The 17,506-nt window shown below is 38.7% G+C and overlaps 1 protein-coding gene across 1 annotated transcript in view; it reads right to left on the reverse strand.

Moving 5' to 3' along the window:
• Window positions 1-17,506, reverse strand: part of CORIN (corin, serine peptidase) — a 149,382-nt gene that overhangs the window by 112,640 nt on the left and 19,236 nt on the right. Inside the window, exon 3 of the mRNA XM_055797035.1 lies at window positions 8,134-8,580. Coding sequence (XP_055653010.1) covers window positions 8,134-8,580 — 447 coding nt within the window. The remainder of the gene's footprint in view (window positions 1-8,133; window positions 8,581-17,506) is intronic.

Consider the following 17,506-nt stretch of genomic DNA (forward strand, 5'->3'; position numbering starts at 1 on the left):
ATGTAAGACTACAGTGTGACTTGGGATGCAGTTACTGGATACTGTGGGAAATTCACCTTGAGGGGAGGAATTAGAGAAAAATTGGGTCCTAAGAGAAGCGTAGTATAACAAAAAGCTTTTTAGGGTAAAATACAGCTATCGCCTTCAGGATGGTTGGCATGCACAGAATCTACATCACCACAGTTCCCCAGCAGAGTGGAGACCCTGCAGCCATGCTCTGTCAGGAACTTGATGGCACCACACAGCTGATAAGCTGCATACCAGTTGTCACGTGAAGAATCCATGAGATGTCCCTGGCTGAGTCAACCATTGTGGTGAAATGATTTCCCTCAGATTGAAATCATCTCATTGCAATACTAACACGCACACCTCCCTCCCAAAGTTACCTGCCTCCAAGATACCGCTACACCTCACCAGGCATGTGATACCAGTTAGTAACAACCATACGTATGACTAGAGTCACTCAAGCTCCACCTAAATGTGACGGAAATGGACTAGTCCTGGATGGAAATAAGTCCAGGGCAGGGGGAATTGTTGTCTAAACTCCTGGATTACCCACTCTGATTCAGTGTTCACAAAGCTAGGTCAAGCTGACTCACTCTAAAGTTGTCATGAATGATGGGACTTCTAATCAAGGGAGTCAGCCCTGGGGAGCGTGAGAACAGGCAGTGACAAGAACACCATTACCTAAGTTACGTAGAAAGAAGCCTTCAAGTGAGGAAAGTTCTGGCTATGAGAGGAAACAGGATGATGAAGTGTTGCAATCCACTGACATCAACAGAAAATTAGTTGAAAATAGAACAAAGATAATAGCGGTAGTGGGACATCACGACCTCCAACTCAAATGTCCCCCCCCCAAAAGAGGGCAAAACCCCGCTTGAGGAGCATGCGCGGTTAGCAGAGAACTTCAGCAGCGCTGTCTGAGGATGCGTACTATTTGCATTAGAAGTGAGAAATTTGTAACCCGTCCTGTGTATGATGAACAATATACTAGAAGTATATAAGAAGTGGACAAATGAGGGGAGAAGAGAGAGGAAGATCCCATCGTAACTTCTGGGATCAGTCAACGGGCTGAATCTGCCTTGTCCCCCCACAGGGATGCCTATTGGCTAAGAACTTTGACTCATGCATGCTACATAATTAGTGACAGCCAGAATGAGTTAGTTAAGGTTCTGGTTGTATACAGTTTGGTAGTGTATCATTTCAAGCTTGTTTCTGCAGACAGCCCCTATCACCAGCAATCACCAACCTTAACTTGTCATAATTTTATAATAGTGTTATTCTGTAAACTGTTAGTGTTAGTCCTTTGTGGGCGCTAGCAGTTGCCGGCAGTGGGTATCACATTCAAATAAAGTGGGGAGACCCACTGAGGGGTCCCCCTGATGCTGTTGGTGTGTTTTGCTGAACAAGGCAGTCGAATCGCCCTCCGATCCAGTGGGACCATTCAGTGAAGGGTCCCTGTAATGGGACGCTGACAGGCTGGTCAGGCACAAGGGTCTCTGCTTTCCTGGGATGCTAATAGACAGAACAAACACCTGGGGTTGAGAGGATTTCCACTACCACCCGCTTTTCACATGACAGATAGCTTCAGTGGAAAAAAAAATATGTTTTTAATATGAGCAGAACAAGGCAGGAAATTTCTTGTTTCTGTGCCATGTGACATTTCCCTTCCAGTATCCCCACAGTGTTTCTCATATTGCTCCTTTCTAGCAAAGGGAAAGCTGGACCAGACTAGTTCTCTGTAGATTCTAGTAGTGGCAGAACACCAACTACAAAGTAAGAAGCTGGGCGAGACAAAGATTTATTTCATGTATAAGCTAAACATCGTTAAATGACAATAGGGAGGATTAGGATAACCTCTATGCTGAGTAGGGGACTGCAAATAAATTGCTTTGTTTCAAAGATGTGCATGAAATATGAAAAGACCCAAGGGTCCTCTGCATAATAAGAATATTTGTTGTTTAGGAAAAGAATAAAAGATGCACACAAGCAAAATAAATGGCATGCGTTTTGAAACACTTAAGTTCTCTGATACACTGACTTGCTTTTTCAAAGGCACTTTTCCACTTCATCCTTCCAAGCAACCATTTAGGGCTCATGGTTTTTTTCACCCTCTTGCATGCTTGCACAAGCGCAAGAAAGAGCTGAACAGGAACCAAATCCATGCTTAGTTGGGATGTGTGCCTTTTCCTAGCACTCTGTCAAGTACATTCTGAATAACCCACAGCTGGAAAAAACATGTCTCTTCTTTCTATCCACCTTGCTCTTTACTCAGTTCTTTTCCTAATTAAAGGTCTAGAGGCCCAGTGCTCTCCCTGGACTCCCCAGTATAGCCTGGAGTTGTGCAGCCGGGCTGCTCCCCAGATGAAACCCTCTGCAGACCACCTCTTCTACCACCAGTGCCACCTCCCACTTACGGCAGCGGAGCAACTGGAAAAGCAAGGCTGAAGCCGATGTTGCTCAGCACCATACAAAAGCCACAGGAGCCGTTTCAGGAACCACAGAGACCTGCTACAGCTTCTGGGGCTGTGCTGAGGAACGCATCTTGTGCTCTCAGCTCCTCACAGCACCGGAGCCTGCTGGGGTGGGGAGGGTTGATGCCAAGCACAGAAAGGTGTGGCAGATGATCACATTTGGCCATGTTACTTTTCATGTTAGGTTTCAGTTCTCCGCTGAAACATTTTTGTGAAATGGCAGAGGGTTACTAGACTGTCTGTTAGGAGAGAATTATGAGGAACTTGGCACAGATAAAAAGGGATATTAAATACACATATGCATAGACATCAGTGAGTGGAACAAACAAAATCAGGTACTAATACCTCTTGTCCTACTGCATATTCTATTAGTTTACAGGATGTTTTTCTAGGAAGAATGTCACCCCTCACTCTCTCTCCTTCTTCCTGTTTCCCCAAATCATTTGATGTGAAAACATCTCTTAATCACATACACTTCAGAACTCCTTGTCAGTCTCCCACTTTACTGCCTAACTGCAGCCTACTTTTGTTTCCAAGATTAAAAAATACCTATAAAATTGTACTGATATTTATCTTGGAAAAACATCCTTTATTTGTTAAGATAATAACTATTTAGTATATAGTTCTTTTTTTGTTAAGCATTGATTGACAGATGAACAGAACACTACTGCATATGCTTCTAAATTCCATGAATATACACCACTGAACATATTGGCTCACCTAAGACTCCCTTCCCAACATTATTGCTATCATAAAACTCTCCAATGAACCATTCTAGTAACCTAAGACCATGGCCCATGCCTTCAGAAAACATTTAAACATGAAGTCACAAAACCTCAAATCCCTCAACAGGAAAAATGTATAGCTTCACTTGCTTTCCAGCAGAGAGGTAATACAGGATACACTGAACTCAGAAGCTGGCCTTTGGCAGGAGCTGGCATTTTATGTTCAAGAAAAACTCCAAGAATTTAGGGCAAATACAAGGAACAACCTCCTAAGACTATAACAACAACTGGCAACCTAAAATCTCAAAAGCCTTCACAAGTCAGAGGTTGCCACTGGACTACCATGTTTAAAAGCCCCCAACAGACCAACCCCTCATGAAGTTCTCCAAGCATTGTCATACTTTGCAGTTTTCTCATCATCCAGTGTCAATGAGTTCCATGATGTCTCCTTTTTTTTTTTTTTTTTTTTGCTCTAACTTACTCTCTGATAACAAACAAACAAAAACAACGGGGGGTGGGGGCACCTGCTGATATAATGAAAACCAGTGAGTAACTATTCCCTGTTCTATTTCACCAGGACACTCAAAAAGGTATGGATATCTACCACAACCACTTACTCCTCAGCCAGCTATTTTCCAGGACAAAACCAGTGTCTTCCTCCTATTTACTGCCTCCTCACATCTAAGCTATTCCATGTCTCTTCTGGTCTGGTTACCTGTTATTTGCTTCTTCCAATTCTACTATTATCTTTCTGAAATTATAGACTGATGTAATGAGATTTTCTGTTTTGTTCTTCCAGACTTCATGATGATACCTAACAACCTGTCTGCCTTTTTGACAGTCATGGAGCCAGAAAGTTGTCTGCAGCAAACTGTCAGATATTTTTTATTTTTTGGTGGCAAAGCTAGCTGAGAGTCCAGCATTGTATTACATAGAGTTAGGGTTGTTCCCTACTCTACAGCATTCTTTTGCGCCTATTGGCACAAAGTCTTCTAAATATTTTATCAGTCACTCTCTCTATGAGACCTTTATGTGATTCCCAACTATTCAATCTAGACAGATAATCCTGTATTAGCAGAAATGTTGTTACTTGACTATTCAGTGCTTTGCCAGATCAGAAAACCCTGTATGACTCCAGCAGTAACCTTCACTGTGGAGTCTTCCTTCTGTCTTTTAATGAACATTGAGTCTGTGAGAAAAGCGTCTGTAAGACTTATCAGTGAAGACTCTTGTTAACAGCATTTTGAAGAGCCAAGTAAGTATATTGTATTCACCAGCCTTTTCACTGAATCCTTCAAAGAACTTTCTAATAGACTTGTGAGGCTTTGCTTCCCCTTGTAAAATGAAAATAAACATCTTCATCTCTTCCTTATTGTATCATGAATTTCCATTTACCCACTAATCTATTCTTTACTAGAATTTCTGCCAAAGAACGTCCCTTCTGCTTCAAGGACTTTTAAAATAATTGATGTCACATGTGCCAAATTTCATTCCTCTCCAGTTAGTAACTCAGCAATGTCTTACTTGTGTTATTTTAAAGTCTTGCGTGAATACCATATGGTCACAATGTTTATCATTTCTCTTATTAATGTGTTCTAATATCTTTTAATAAAGCTGTGGTTCAACAGTAAAGCAAATCCAGTGCTAGGGATTCTAACACCAGATGAAAAACATTAAAGCACATGAATGCCAGTTCAAATGGGTTCAGAGAGTTTTGTCTGGTTGGTTTTGCACTGGCAGTCTCTATGTTGTAGGACATATCATTTGTCTTCTAACACCCTGCATAAAAACAGTGTAAAGTCCAAGTTATGCATGCTTACTAAAGCAACAGAAACGCATTCATCTCCCCACATTTCAACCAGATGAAACGTACCGACGGATTATCTGCATTGGTGATGACGGAACATCAGCCTCACACTTCATTTGGAGATTAATTTCCTTATAATATATGTCTAAAAAGCTCAAACCTCCATTTTACATGGGTTCAAAAGCGACTACATAAATTCACGGGAGAACACTCATCAGGACTCACTGCAGATCACTGGAATCTGCTACCATATAATGTTGAAGTGCCTCTGTATGCTAGCCCTCGTTTATTACTCTTTAGGCATGCTCTAATGGTCACAGTTGGATCCAGACACTAAGCAAGAGAGACTTAATTTGGTCTATTAGCACCATTCCCATGTAGTCATTAAGCATTACTTGTCCCAAAAAATCCTTTTTACTCAAAAATGCTATTCCAGGCTTACTATTGCAAAACTTATTTACATCTCATCTCCCAGTTATCCCCCACCTCCCTCCACATCAGAATACATAGGAATTTCCTGTGGACATCAGACCACATTCTGTTACCTTAGAGTTCACTCCAAGAAGTAAAGCTTCATGGGAAAACTGAGATCAGAGACCAAGGACAAGTGTAAGGAGTTAATTTGCAAAGGCCAGGACAAGCAAGGTAGTGAAGGAGCCCTGTGAACTCATCAAAATCACCTGCTTTCTGTCCTCCGTGCCTCAGACAGCCATGGGAAGGCATTCTGAGACCAAATTGTTCTACGCTCCCAATATATACATACATTTTTTTATGTTCCTACACACAGAATTAAGAAACATCCACATGAATACAGATAAGCAAAACACTTGAAAGTGGAATCAAAGACTGAGATGGTTGTTGACTAGTAACACACTATCTCCTGATGTTTCTGATGGGGGAGAAAAACCTAGCTTTAAATATCTCAGTTTGGGATATTTGGGCTTTTTTGTTGTTTTTATTTTTTAAAGAAACCTGTGGTATTTCAAATTCATCTTCGAAATCTTTTGTCCTTTACAAAGAAGAAACTACTGCACAGTAGAATACCAAGTAGTCATGCCTACTGAATATACATGCAGTCATACTGCTGCTAGAACAAACTGCACTTCCCAGAGCAGAGCACATACAACCAAGTTCCTTCATACTCTACAAGTGCCTTTCTATATAATACCAAACCCAAATATTTGGAAGTTTGGAAATCTAAACCTAAGGACGTCCTGAGCCACTGTAGCACTGCCCCTGTGTCAGCATCCTAGGAAGGAAAGATATCACCTCCCATACACACATATATGCATATCACGTCCATCTCAAAAACGTTCCTTCCAACATGGTAAGAAAAGGGGAAAAGGTTTTACACTGTTTCACCTATATTTCCTGCAATTTCAAGTATCTCAAATGTGATGATAAGGCAAATGGGTACAAACACAGAACCTGACACAATATACTTATACTGTATCTACCCGGTTACTAAAACTGCAATGCAAACACATCCTCTTCTAGAATAGGAACAGTTGGACCCCACAACACATCAAAGAAGACCTGGTTAAGAGAAACAGGCAGCATATTGCCCTACGGTTTTGCTCAATGTTAATCATCAGGCCACAACTTTAAGATGTCCTTTGCTACAGTAATTATTGAAAATCCTGTGAGGTGGAAGTATCTATAGCATGCTTCTAATCTGTTCCTTGGTGCAGTGATAGTTAACCAAGTTACCAAAAGAGGTAAATAAATTAATCATTAATAGGATACAAGTGTGCATGTATATAAATTTGTTCTGGGTTAAGGGTGCAGGGGAAGAAAATAAGAGATAAAACTGTTTAAGAAAAAATCATATAGCAAACAAACTACAGAAAACCTGCACCATACAAATGGCCTGTGGAGTCACTACAGTCTAGGAGACAGAAGAAAATACTGACAAATCATTGCTTCACAGTAAAGTTGTTCTTTTTGAAAGCTAATTTTTGTGTGAGATGATAAACTATTGCTGAACTTCCTTCAAAAAGAAACTCTTGTGTAGCAGGTTTTTAAAAAAGAAAGTCTTATTCAAATGTTTTCCCTACTTTTACTTCACTCCAGAAAGAACAAGAAAAAAAACGTAACAGCTGTTTCCCAGCTTTTATCTGCATGTTTGATAGTGGGGGAAGGGATGGGATGGGACAGGACGACAAATTCCTGAAGGGAGAATGCTTAAAAAAAACACAGCAGAGCAAAAAATCTCAGATAACTAATACCGGGTATTACAACTTAACTAAGCACAGAATCCAACAGAAGTAATCACCCCTGTCAGATACTATCCCTTCATTTTCATTTCATAGAAATGTCACAAAAACATTTAATAGAGTGTGCCACTTCTAGGTCACGATTTCCTTTCACCTATTTCATATCTCTCTATGACCTCAAGTAAGTTTCACTTTGTGCCTTGGTGGGATCAGGAGCAAAGGAACAACATGCAGTTCAAGAGAAACAAATTCATTTTAATATGGTACCCTAGCGTTCTCAGTTGTTAGCAAAATAATATCAAGGAACCTTTCACTATCACTGGTGAATCAATAAAATAACCATGGCACTAATGACATGCACGTACTTTCACAGTCAAACCAAAAAACCACCGAAACCAATCATAGTTAATTGCTAGTATTCTCTCTAGGCATTTTTATTACAGTCCTCGGAAATTTCACTGGAACTTTATTGCTATAGAGAGAAACTGCTTCAAATTAGAGAAGAATTTATACATTAACATAGAAAAAGTTGTAACTGTAATTATATCCCAAGTTCAAGAAAGTACTTGCCATGTATGTAAGATTAAAGAAACAGAAAATTCAATCTACAAATTGAATATGGTCTGCAATAACTCATTTTCAGCCTTGGTAAGCATGCATGATTATCACCAATTGAAGAATGTATTGTAAGTATTCATACCTGAAAGAATTTACTGCATCTTCCTCAATGAGGCCGATCAAATGTTCTGATAAGAAACCAGTTGCTTGCAACATGGAACGTGCATGGCAAAAGAAACTACCAAAAGGGACACATTCCTCAGAACTCATGCAAACACACTGGGAAGCATACCAACAGTATGTTCTGTAATTTCTGACTCAAAATTGTGGAGCCAAATAAAACGTAAACTTACTTTTTTTCTGATCCATTTTTTGTGACACAGATGGACGGGTAGGACTTATAACTGGGCGATCGGTCATCCTGTCTGTGTTGTTAAAGGATGCATCTGTAGGCCACAAAGTTGCCTCTTCTGCAGTGGCAAACATCTGGGTGCTGTTTTCAGAGCCCTCTGCACCATCATATGTAGGTTGAGGATTGAGCACTGTGGCCTGAGTTGCAAGAGCAAATGAATTTTCCTGGAAAGTCTCTCTAAATATATTTGAGTTCTTGTTCATTTGGTCAATGTGGGATAAAGGTGTGGTGGTCCAGGATGAGGGCCATGTACCAAGATCCATTGTGGGATCAGTCTTGGAACTGTTTTCAACCATGTTTGGCAAAAGATCATCAGATGTTTCAGTATCACCATTAACTGTGAGGACCTCACTTCCATTTGAATAAAAGCATGTTTTTTCTAACACTCCTGCAAGAAAGGGAATAAAAAAACCCACAATTATCATCACTTGGAAGGACAACTGTTACCAATTTGTTTCAGAAGGCTAATAATAAAAATAACGGCACAGATTAAAAAAGTAACATACATTTCAAAGTTAAAGAGAACTCAAGTGAAAAAATTAATGTACCAACAAAATAACAGTAGCGCATCAAAACTAAAGCTATGACTATGAAAAGCTATGAATAAGAGAAAGAAATAAATGCTTCCATGAACTAGAAGTCTTTTAATCTTACTTGTAGTAGGTCACTGAACTCTGACATATTTATAACAATAAAGTGTAATTTCAGGGAACTCCAACATGCATTTCTTCTATCATGGTGTTAATAAGATTGGCAATACTAATATTTTTTTCTCTTTTTAAATTGCATCATCTCTTGTTTTCATAGTACCACCATCTCGGTAAAGCTAATGCTGAAGCTTCAAGGGGACTGATACATTTTTAGTATATTTTATATTTACTAACTTTTAAAGAGGAAAGAGGTATTGTTTTCTCTACATAGGATTACATAATTTAACTACCACTGCTAAACATAGGTCCAGTACTTTTTCATTCGTCTGATACTGTATTTTAAATATATAGTTGTATCCAAAATTTTAGCTACTTACTGTAATATTTTTTGTTGTTGTTGTTCATTTATTAGAGACAAACACAGACTTTGCTTAGTTGTATGCATTGAACAGTTGCAAGTAATTATAGTTAACAAATCAAAACAGCCGCATAATACTATGGATCAGGGAATTCAAACTAAATAGTAAGAGAATCTATTTTTATCCTGTGAATGTAACTGAAGTATTTAACTAATCCAAATAATAAAGAAGGCATCTCAAACATATATAGGACACATAACATAGTTATCTACAATAAAAACTAAAAATACTAACTCAAATTTTTTAACCAAGTATATTAGAGTCATATTAAATGCTAGAAGGGAAACACCACTCTGTCACAACATACAAAACTTGTTAAACAGCAAAAGCAATTTTTGCTACTAGCTAGTCATGAAAAAAAAAAAAGAGTTTAACAGTCATAATAAGCACAGCTCAGCTAGACTTGATTATAAACAATTAAAAGGAATCCTTCAAAACATAAAATCTCTGAACTGTTTCTAAATACCTTGACAACAATTGATAATTTTAATAGTTTTTCTTGTTGCCTACTCCTACCAACAATATTTAAGCACTCCTCTCACATTGTTTCAAGACAATAAAGTAAAATCAAGGCAGCAAAAACTATTTGTCCTTTGAGCACTGGGACACAAATGCAACAGCATTTCCTCAGCCAAAATCCAAAGAAAAGACCTAAACCACAGCTTCCTCCAGAATAGCTTCATATGGAAAGAAGACAGTTATCAACTTACCCTTTCCACTCCTTTTCTCTCTCACCCTCACTGCCAGCTACCAGCCCCTCAAGCCAAAAAGATGGTCACACCTGAAGCTCATTAACAAGAATTCATTTCCTGTTGTGCTCTACAAACCCTTTGAACTCAAAGCTAATCATGCAGATTTTTCTTTCCACTCTGATGTGTGAATCGTTTTTGCTAAGCTTTTGTAATGATTTGATCCTTCACTAGCTGCTTGGTACAGATGACTCGAGTCCACACGACACCCACCACCATTTCTCCTGGAGTTCATTTTCAGTTTGATTATTGTGTTTACCAAAATGACTAGTGGTACAATCACCTCTCAGCCAGGCATTGCTCACCCACCACCACTCCAAGGTCTCTCCCTGGCCAAACCTACCACTCTGCCAACTCCAGGCACCATATGCAGCCCGTACCCATTCAGGTATCCTGAGCCCCTTCCCACTGCCGTTACTGAACTCCTTTTCTCACCCCTTAATGCACTCTGCAGCTAGACTAAATCAGTTGACCGGTCTGAAATTCAAGGACTGTGCAGGAGGAAATCTTTATTAATCACAGCTACAAATAAATAACAATACCAGAAGAACCAGTTACAGTCTTCAGTTACAGTCTGAAGTGACTTTGGATTGGAAAGCTTTATAGGTGAGAAGAAAAAAGAACTACAATAGCTGAGAAGAAGCAGTCTTATCATTTGCTTCTTCACTGAGTAACCTTTAACTATAGCAACTGGAACCAGCAAGAACAACTTGCAAGATTCCTGAAATATAATGGGGTTCAATGAAACAGTTACCGTTTGTGATTTACCATACCCTCATTTATCCAGAATGGGCTGTTTTGGCTCCATTGTCACTAACTGTGAGTAAATCTCTGAGTCTAACTTCTACTGGAAGAATCCAGGGGAACTTTATATATATACACGTTAAGGTTTCTGTTTTTCCACCAGCAAATGTTCATAATTCACTGGGATTTGGAGGAATTTATTGTGTGTATTTTACAAAAGCAACTAAAAAACTAGCTCCAAATTATTTCAGCAGCAATTTTTTTTTTCACTTGAGTCCTCTGGTCAAGCTAAACAGGAGGAATGAACATGCTCTGGTTTCACAATCAGGGATCCAGTAGTAATATCATTTGCTAAAATATAAGGAATCATGACGGATCATGCTCAGAAATTGTGCTCACTCATATGTAGCTTTACTTGGATGCTTTGACTCCAAATAAAGCTTTGACTCTCTCTGAGTTAGAGACCTACTTAGTTTCAAAATTCATAGTTTTTTCTGTAGTTTTCAAAAAGTTAAGATGAGCTGTTTCCTCCTTTGGAAAAGTGCATAATTTTTTTCGTAATTCAAGAATAGCTAAGGGGATTTTTTTTCAAATTCTCTCTCTTCCTCACTAGGCTCATCTCATCTCCTCCACTCAACACAGAAATAGAAAAAGCCTGGAAAATGTTGGTCCCAAAGAGCTATAAATAATGATTTAAAATTAAGGTGAAAATGATTGGCTATTTATATATCACTCAGCAGAATAGCAGACAATATAATACAAGACAGGCAAACTCTTGAAAGGAGTTTAAAAACAACTTTTGGTTTAATACAGTGGAACCATAAATACTGTTAAGGAAAATACTGAAGTTACCCACTGGATTCTATCCTCTCGCCACTCAGCCTTATTTCATTCTTTTTCTGGAACAACAAATAATATGGGTATCTATCACTACCCATAAGGTCACTTACTTCTTTCACCAAGATTCCCAAATGCTTGTTGGCTTCTTCAAACCCCCTTTCCAACTATAGCATTTTTTGTTCTATTTTCAGTTTCCTAGTGATAACAACTCCCCTTCTCTTCTTGACAGGTGTACCACACAATGAACCTCTTCTACACAAAAGGCCTTCCCAATTGTATCAGTTTCCTAGTGATAACAACTCCCCTTCTCTTCTTGACAGGTGTACCACACAATGAACCTCTTCTACACAAAAGGCCTTCCCAATTGTATCATTTCAGCTGACAATGAGTAACATTAAAATTCTTTTTAACAGCGTTGGCTTTTTTCCCTGCAAAATATGATGGGCCTGGGCTCTGGTACATATGACCCTGAAAGAGGCAGGCATAGACGTCTGTTCGGCATCCCCCATCGGCTAGCTCTAGATGACAATTATGTTTCCACTTAGTATGTGAGGGGTTTGGATCATTTTCCTGAGAAACTTTGTTCTCCTGCCATATTTTCCTCCTATCCTCTCATCTTTCCAATGCACAGTAGGAAATTCAAGGCCTTAATTCCAGGCTATAGAGTCCACTCTCTGAGTTAGGCTCCCATTTGCTTTGATTCTCATCCTTTCCCCCCCTGAAAATACTACGGTATATTTTCCATCTTAAATTAAGCTGACTGGAGATTTTTTATACCATCAAATACCCTGACGGAACTGTATAAATTTTAAGATACCTAAGAAAACAGTGTGATGCTTTAAAACAATCATTTTTTAATCTCTTCAGTAATGAGAACTGAATTACTCTCTACCAACGTCTGCTAACAGCCATACGATTCACACAGAACATGCATTTCATGCATGTATACATGCACACTATATCCAGCTTTTCTTTAGATGTGAGTTCATACAGACCTATAGACAGTAAATCATAGAGCTACAGATAGTAAATCTTAAGCCAGGTAGTTAGTTAGTTGAGAAATAGCTGTAACCATTTTGGACTTGTGTCTCCAGCTACAGCTGGACATGTCCAGATGACAGAAACATACAGCATGCTGGCCTTCGCTGTGTTTGGTACAAAAATGAGGAACTGGCACCAGGCTCATTTGGTTCAAAGCAATGCTTTGCCAACAGTTTCACTGATCACTTTCCAGTTGCTGTTCACTATTGTGAAATTAATGTTTTATTTAAAGCTCTGAAATGGACAGTTATGAGATCTAAGAAATAGTCACACTGTTCAAGCTATTAAATTGAGATGCTGGCAGCACAATCTGTGGGTGATTTCTAGAAGTTCACAGCAGGAAATCTCAAAAAGACCAAGTTTGTTTAAAAAGCTAATGAAATAGAGCAAAGCAGCCTACCAAAGGATGTGTAATGGATGAGTCAGTTACACAGGGAATAAAACACTGTTTCACTACTGTAACTAGCCAGCACATACCCACTGAGACTTCTGCAGGGTCTGTTCTTGTGGCCCTGTGCTCTGAAGAAATGGGCACATCACTGCTAATACGGAGGTCCCACCGCATACCAAACCATTTCACATCTCTTGAGCTCAGTAGCAGACATAATCCTGCTCCTCCTGCCAAGTAAAGACATCACCTTAAACCGCTTACCAGCTGGCCAAGGGGCCAAAAAGGAGGTCAGTTGTAATTTATTTTTTTTCAACTCAACAGGTAACTTATGCAAATAATGGATCAGTTGCCAGATAAAATGGAACTAAAAGTAGGCTTTGTGGAATGCATCTTTTAAAGAAGCTGTAGGACAGTCAGGCTCCTAAGGCCATGTGCAGAAAGGAGAGATTTCCCTTTCATCAACTTCTGGCTTTCAGGCGATGAAGTCTCAGCAAAAACATGAGGCTCATACTAAAGGGCTGGAGCGGAACAAAGTAGCTATCTTTCATATTAACAGCTGCTGTTGCCTGAAAGTTCCCAGTTACAGTCAAACACTGTGGTCTAATAAAAAAATCTTAACTATTGTCTTTCTTTTTTCCTGTCTCTTGAGCACGATGTGTCATGTAACTAGAAATTTTTATTTCTAAAGCTTTTCTTAACCTATAGAAATTAAATGTAACATACACATAATGGCTTTATCACAATTCAGAAACAAATCCTGAACTCAGTGCCTGCGTTAAACACTCACTTTGCATTGGCTAATGAATAAAAGCACCATGGGCTCCTTGGGAATCATGTTGATAGAATCATGCTACACCCGAATCCATCCCTCAGTCACTCTGACCTTCTGCCCATATGTGCTGGGTGGACTGCCAGGCTTTCATTGTTATTCTCTAGATCACAAAAACAATTCCTCGTCAAACTCAGTGATGTCTCACAGCAGACATCCTGACCTGGAGCTGTATTCACCACATCTTTCCCGCCCCCCCCCCCCCCCCCCCCGCCTCGCTCCCCCCCCCCCCCCAACATCCCAGGTGTATTAGTAAAGAAGGCTTGCTAGACTAAATTAGTTCTTATAGATGGGTGAAACACAGGCTGCTTTGGGATACACTCTGGACATTTGCTGTAACGTAGCTGTTTTGGCAAGATCAAATTAAAGAACTGGCAGATCGTTTACCTGATGATTACCATCTTCCATCGGAAAAATTCCCAAGACCAAGTGGTTTATTTATATGTTAGTTTTAAACTCCTAAATTTGAGCACCTGTCTTACAGCAAATACTGCCATTGATTAACAATGGAATTGTTTATGTTTCATGTTGTTTTCACAATTACAACTTTTAGATCCCCACGCTGCTAGTCAGTTTAGATTTTGAGGACATGGCATACGCCTCAAGGCTCAACATCACTTGCAGAACTACCAGCATCTCCAAATGGTTCAGAGAGAAAGATCCTTTTACTCTAGAGTATAACGCACTACAGCTTTAACTTCTTCTGTGCGGCAAAAAGTTCCAATACAGTTGGGCTCCCAAATTGATACAGAAATGTTGGCACGTGCATGTCATCTTAAGAAAGCGGAAGATCCAACAGCCACAAAGCAATTTTACTGTGATGTACTTTTCCTGATGTTTATTCTGTGAAGGAGACACAGCTCCTCCTGTGTTCTCAGGAGGGGAAGGGAATGGAGAATACAGGTCTCACAGATAATACAATAGTAATAATAATTGTTCAACCAGTGATATGCAAAAACATTGACAGCATCTCTCAGGTGGACAGAATCTTGCTACAGATTTTCCAGACAGAATGATTTGAGAACTGCCCAGGCTGGTTCATACTTATACAAGGATAATAAAAATGCAACTATTGGGGAGAACTTTGTTTTTAAGGCAAGTAAGGTGAAAATGCTAAATACAACACATCACATAACACTTAGAACCAAAATTAATTTCAAAATACATGTCAGAGCCAAAATATAAACACTGCATGCTGATAATGCAAGGATGGTAAGAGAACCGAAACCTCAAATACTCACATATCCATAGTCAACAGTGCATCTTAGAGACTTAAATTGTAATCCTCATTCCCACCGGTGTTGGCAGACTAACAGATTCTTAAAATAACACTTTGCAAAATGCATGAATGCCTAACATTGTGCATAGATAAGAGGGTATGCTGTTTGCCTGAAAGGCAGGCCTATTTGATGTGGTCCTGCAGTGTGATCATATGCCCAAAATCCGTTCTTTATGTGTATCACAAGGCTTGTTCTGAATTTTACAGAAAACAATAGACAAAGCACTGGTTCTGGATGGCTGTTAAGAGGAGCTGGTAGAAGACCACATAAGTATGAGTTGAGGATACTGATGTGAAGGAGTGAGAGGAATGAGACATCTACCACAGAATGCATTTATCACTATAAAATAAATATTATTGATTTTCCTTTGTGGAACTGTAAGTATAAAACATTTTGTTTTCCCAGATAAATAACTGGTAATGGTAAGCAATTATGGTACAATCAAAAAAAATTTTGATTTAGTATAATGCTCACCAGCTGTGGAGGACTTGTTTTTAAAAACAGTGTTTCAAGTGGTTTAGAACACTTCCTGTCTGCAAGGAAAAGAATGAAAATGCCAGAGGTTTTTCATTCTTACAAACATGCTAATTTTCACCCTTGTAATGTTTGCGTACTATTCATGACTTAAGGATTCTTTTCAGTGTAAGCAAAATGGGACATAGACTACAGATGCTGACATAAGTTGAAGGTGATCTAACCTCCCTCCATTTTAAAGAAAGATCTAGCTATTCAAACCATGGATTCAGGTACTGTTTGTTTTCCTGGAAAGTAATAAAAATTTACTATACGATACTAACTATAATCCCCAGAAAAAATTATGGACCAGTCTTATTAGGAGGCTATAGGGGTCAGATAAAATTTTAAGAAATCAGTAATTTTGCCTTTTCTCCCCCCTTCAAATTTATATTGCTGAGTTAGATCTTCATGGTCAAGTTCTTGCATGTTAGGTCTTCAACAGTCCAAAGAAGCAGCATTCCTAAGCCCTCCTGACCTCTGATGTAACACAGGCAATCAACAAATTATTATAGTCATGGTCTAAAGGTCAGACTTCCTTCATAGCAACTGGTACTGCCTCTGCTTAGGGTGAAACAACATTCATTCATTACAAAGTTTTCTTCTACAGGTTGACAAGCACGCTATAGTCCTGGTGAGAGACAGAAGAGTATGCAGAGCCAGAATGTAAATTAATCTCTTTGATTAAAAGAAATCAAAGCTAAACAACTCAGCTTGATGTTCTCTTCTATGGACAATCAAAGTCTCTTCTATCTTTAGTCAAAACAATGTGTATCTCTACTGATAATCTGCTTTGTCCTTTCTTTGTACACAGTTCTAATTAACTTTTTCAAGGGCTTTGCATCTTGAATACTTTGATGATAAATAATTTTTGAAAGGTTGATTAATGACATATTCTGAAAATAGGCCCCGTGACACATCTCAAGTAGGATATTCTCTATTACTAGAATATAACTGTACTGCTTTACCTGTCGCGTTCCAGCCATACCAACTTTTCAGTTTGTTCAGCGTGACAGTTTGCAATGATGTGCAGGCAACAAAACAGATGTAAGGGAAGTGCATAGCAAAGTTCTAAGGTGCATGAAATTTTTTCATGTGTATATGCCTCATTTCATTAAAAAAATATTGCAAAAGGAAAAGAATAATTACCTACAAATTTACCACACAAAACAAAATACTTACTTGCAAAATATAAAAGGCCTAATTTTCTGATGAGTTTGTTACCAAAGTCAGATCAAAAAAATGTTCATAAGGTTCTAAACAATATACTGGAGCTCTCTATGTTTTAAGCACCAGCGAAAGATATTATAACGACATCCATGAATTTAACTCCTCCATTTCATGAAAAAAATAACAGAATTTCCTCTATAATAATTTGTGTCAGCCAGTCAGGAGTATCAACTCATTTCTTACATTGTCAGTCATCATACCAATATTAGAGTGTAACAGAATTCAATTATGAAATGAACTATTATTCTGGATATAGTGTATTCTCAATAAACACAACAGACTACGTTATATTACACACACTTTAAAGATGCCCACATAATCTGTTTATTTAATTCCAGTGATCAGATATATTTGTTTCTAGCCTATCAATGCATGTAAAATGAAAGCTGTTAACTGAGAAAGAATATGAAATTATGACCATGGTAGTTCAAAAAATCCTGAAGGGAGCTTTGCCAGTTTTGACTTGGGTAATAACACCAAGCCTTATTCCTCACCCTACAGTAATTACACTGACTCAAGAGGAGATACTCCTGATTTTTGCTACATAAGTAGGATCGGAACAGGTCCCATTTACCCAGTGGACTTCATAAATTTTAATGAGTGTTACGTTGATACATGCCTCAGAGAA

The sequence above is a fragment of the Falco peregrinus genome, chromosome 2 (assembly GCF_023634155.1).
Source record: "Falco peregrinus isolate bFalPer1 chromosome 2, bFalPer1.pri, whole genome shotgun sequence".
In the NCBI taxonomy this organism is placed as follows: Eukaryota; Metazoa; Chordata; class Aves; order Falconiformes; family Falconidae; genus Falco; species Falco peregrinus.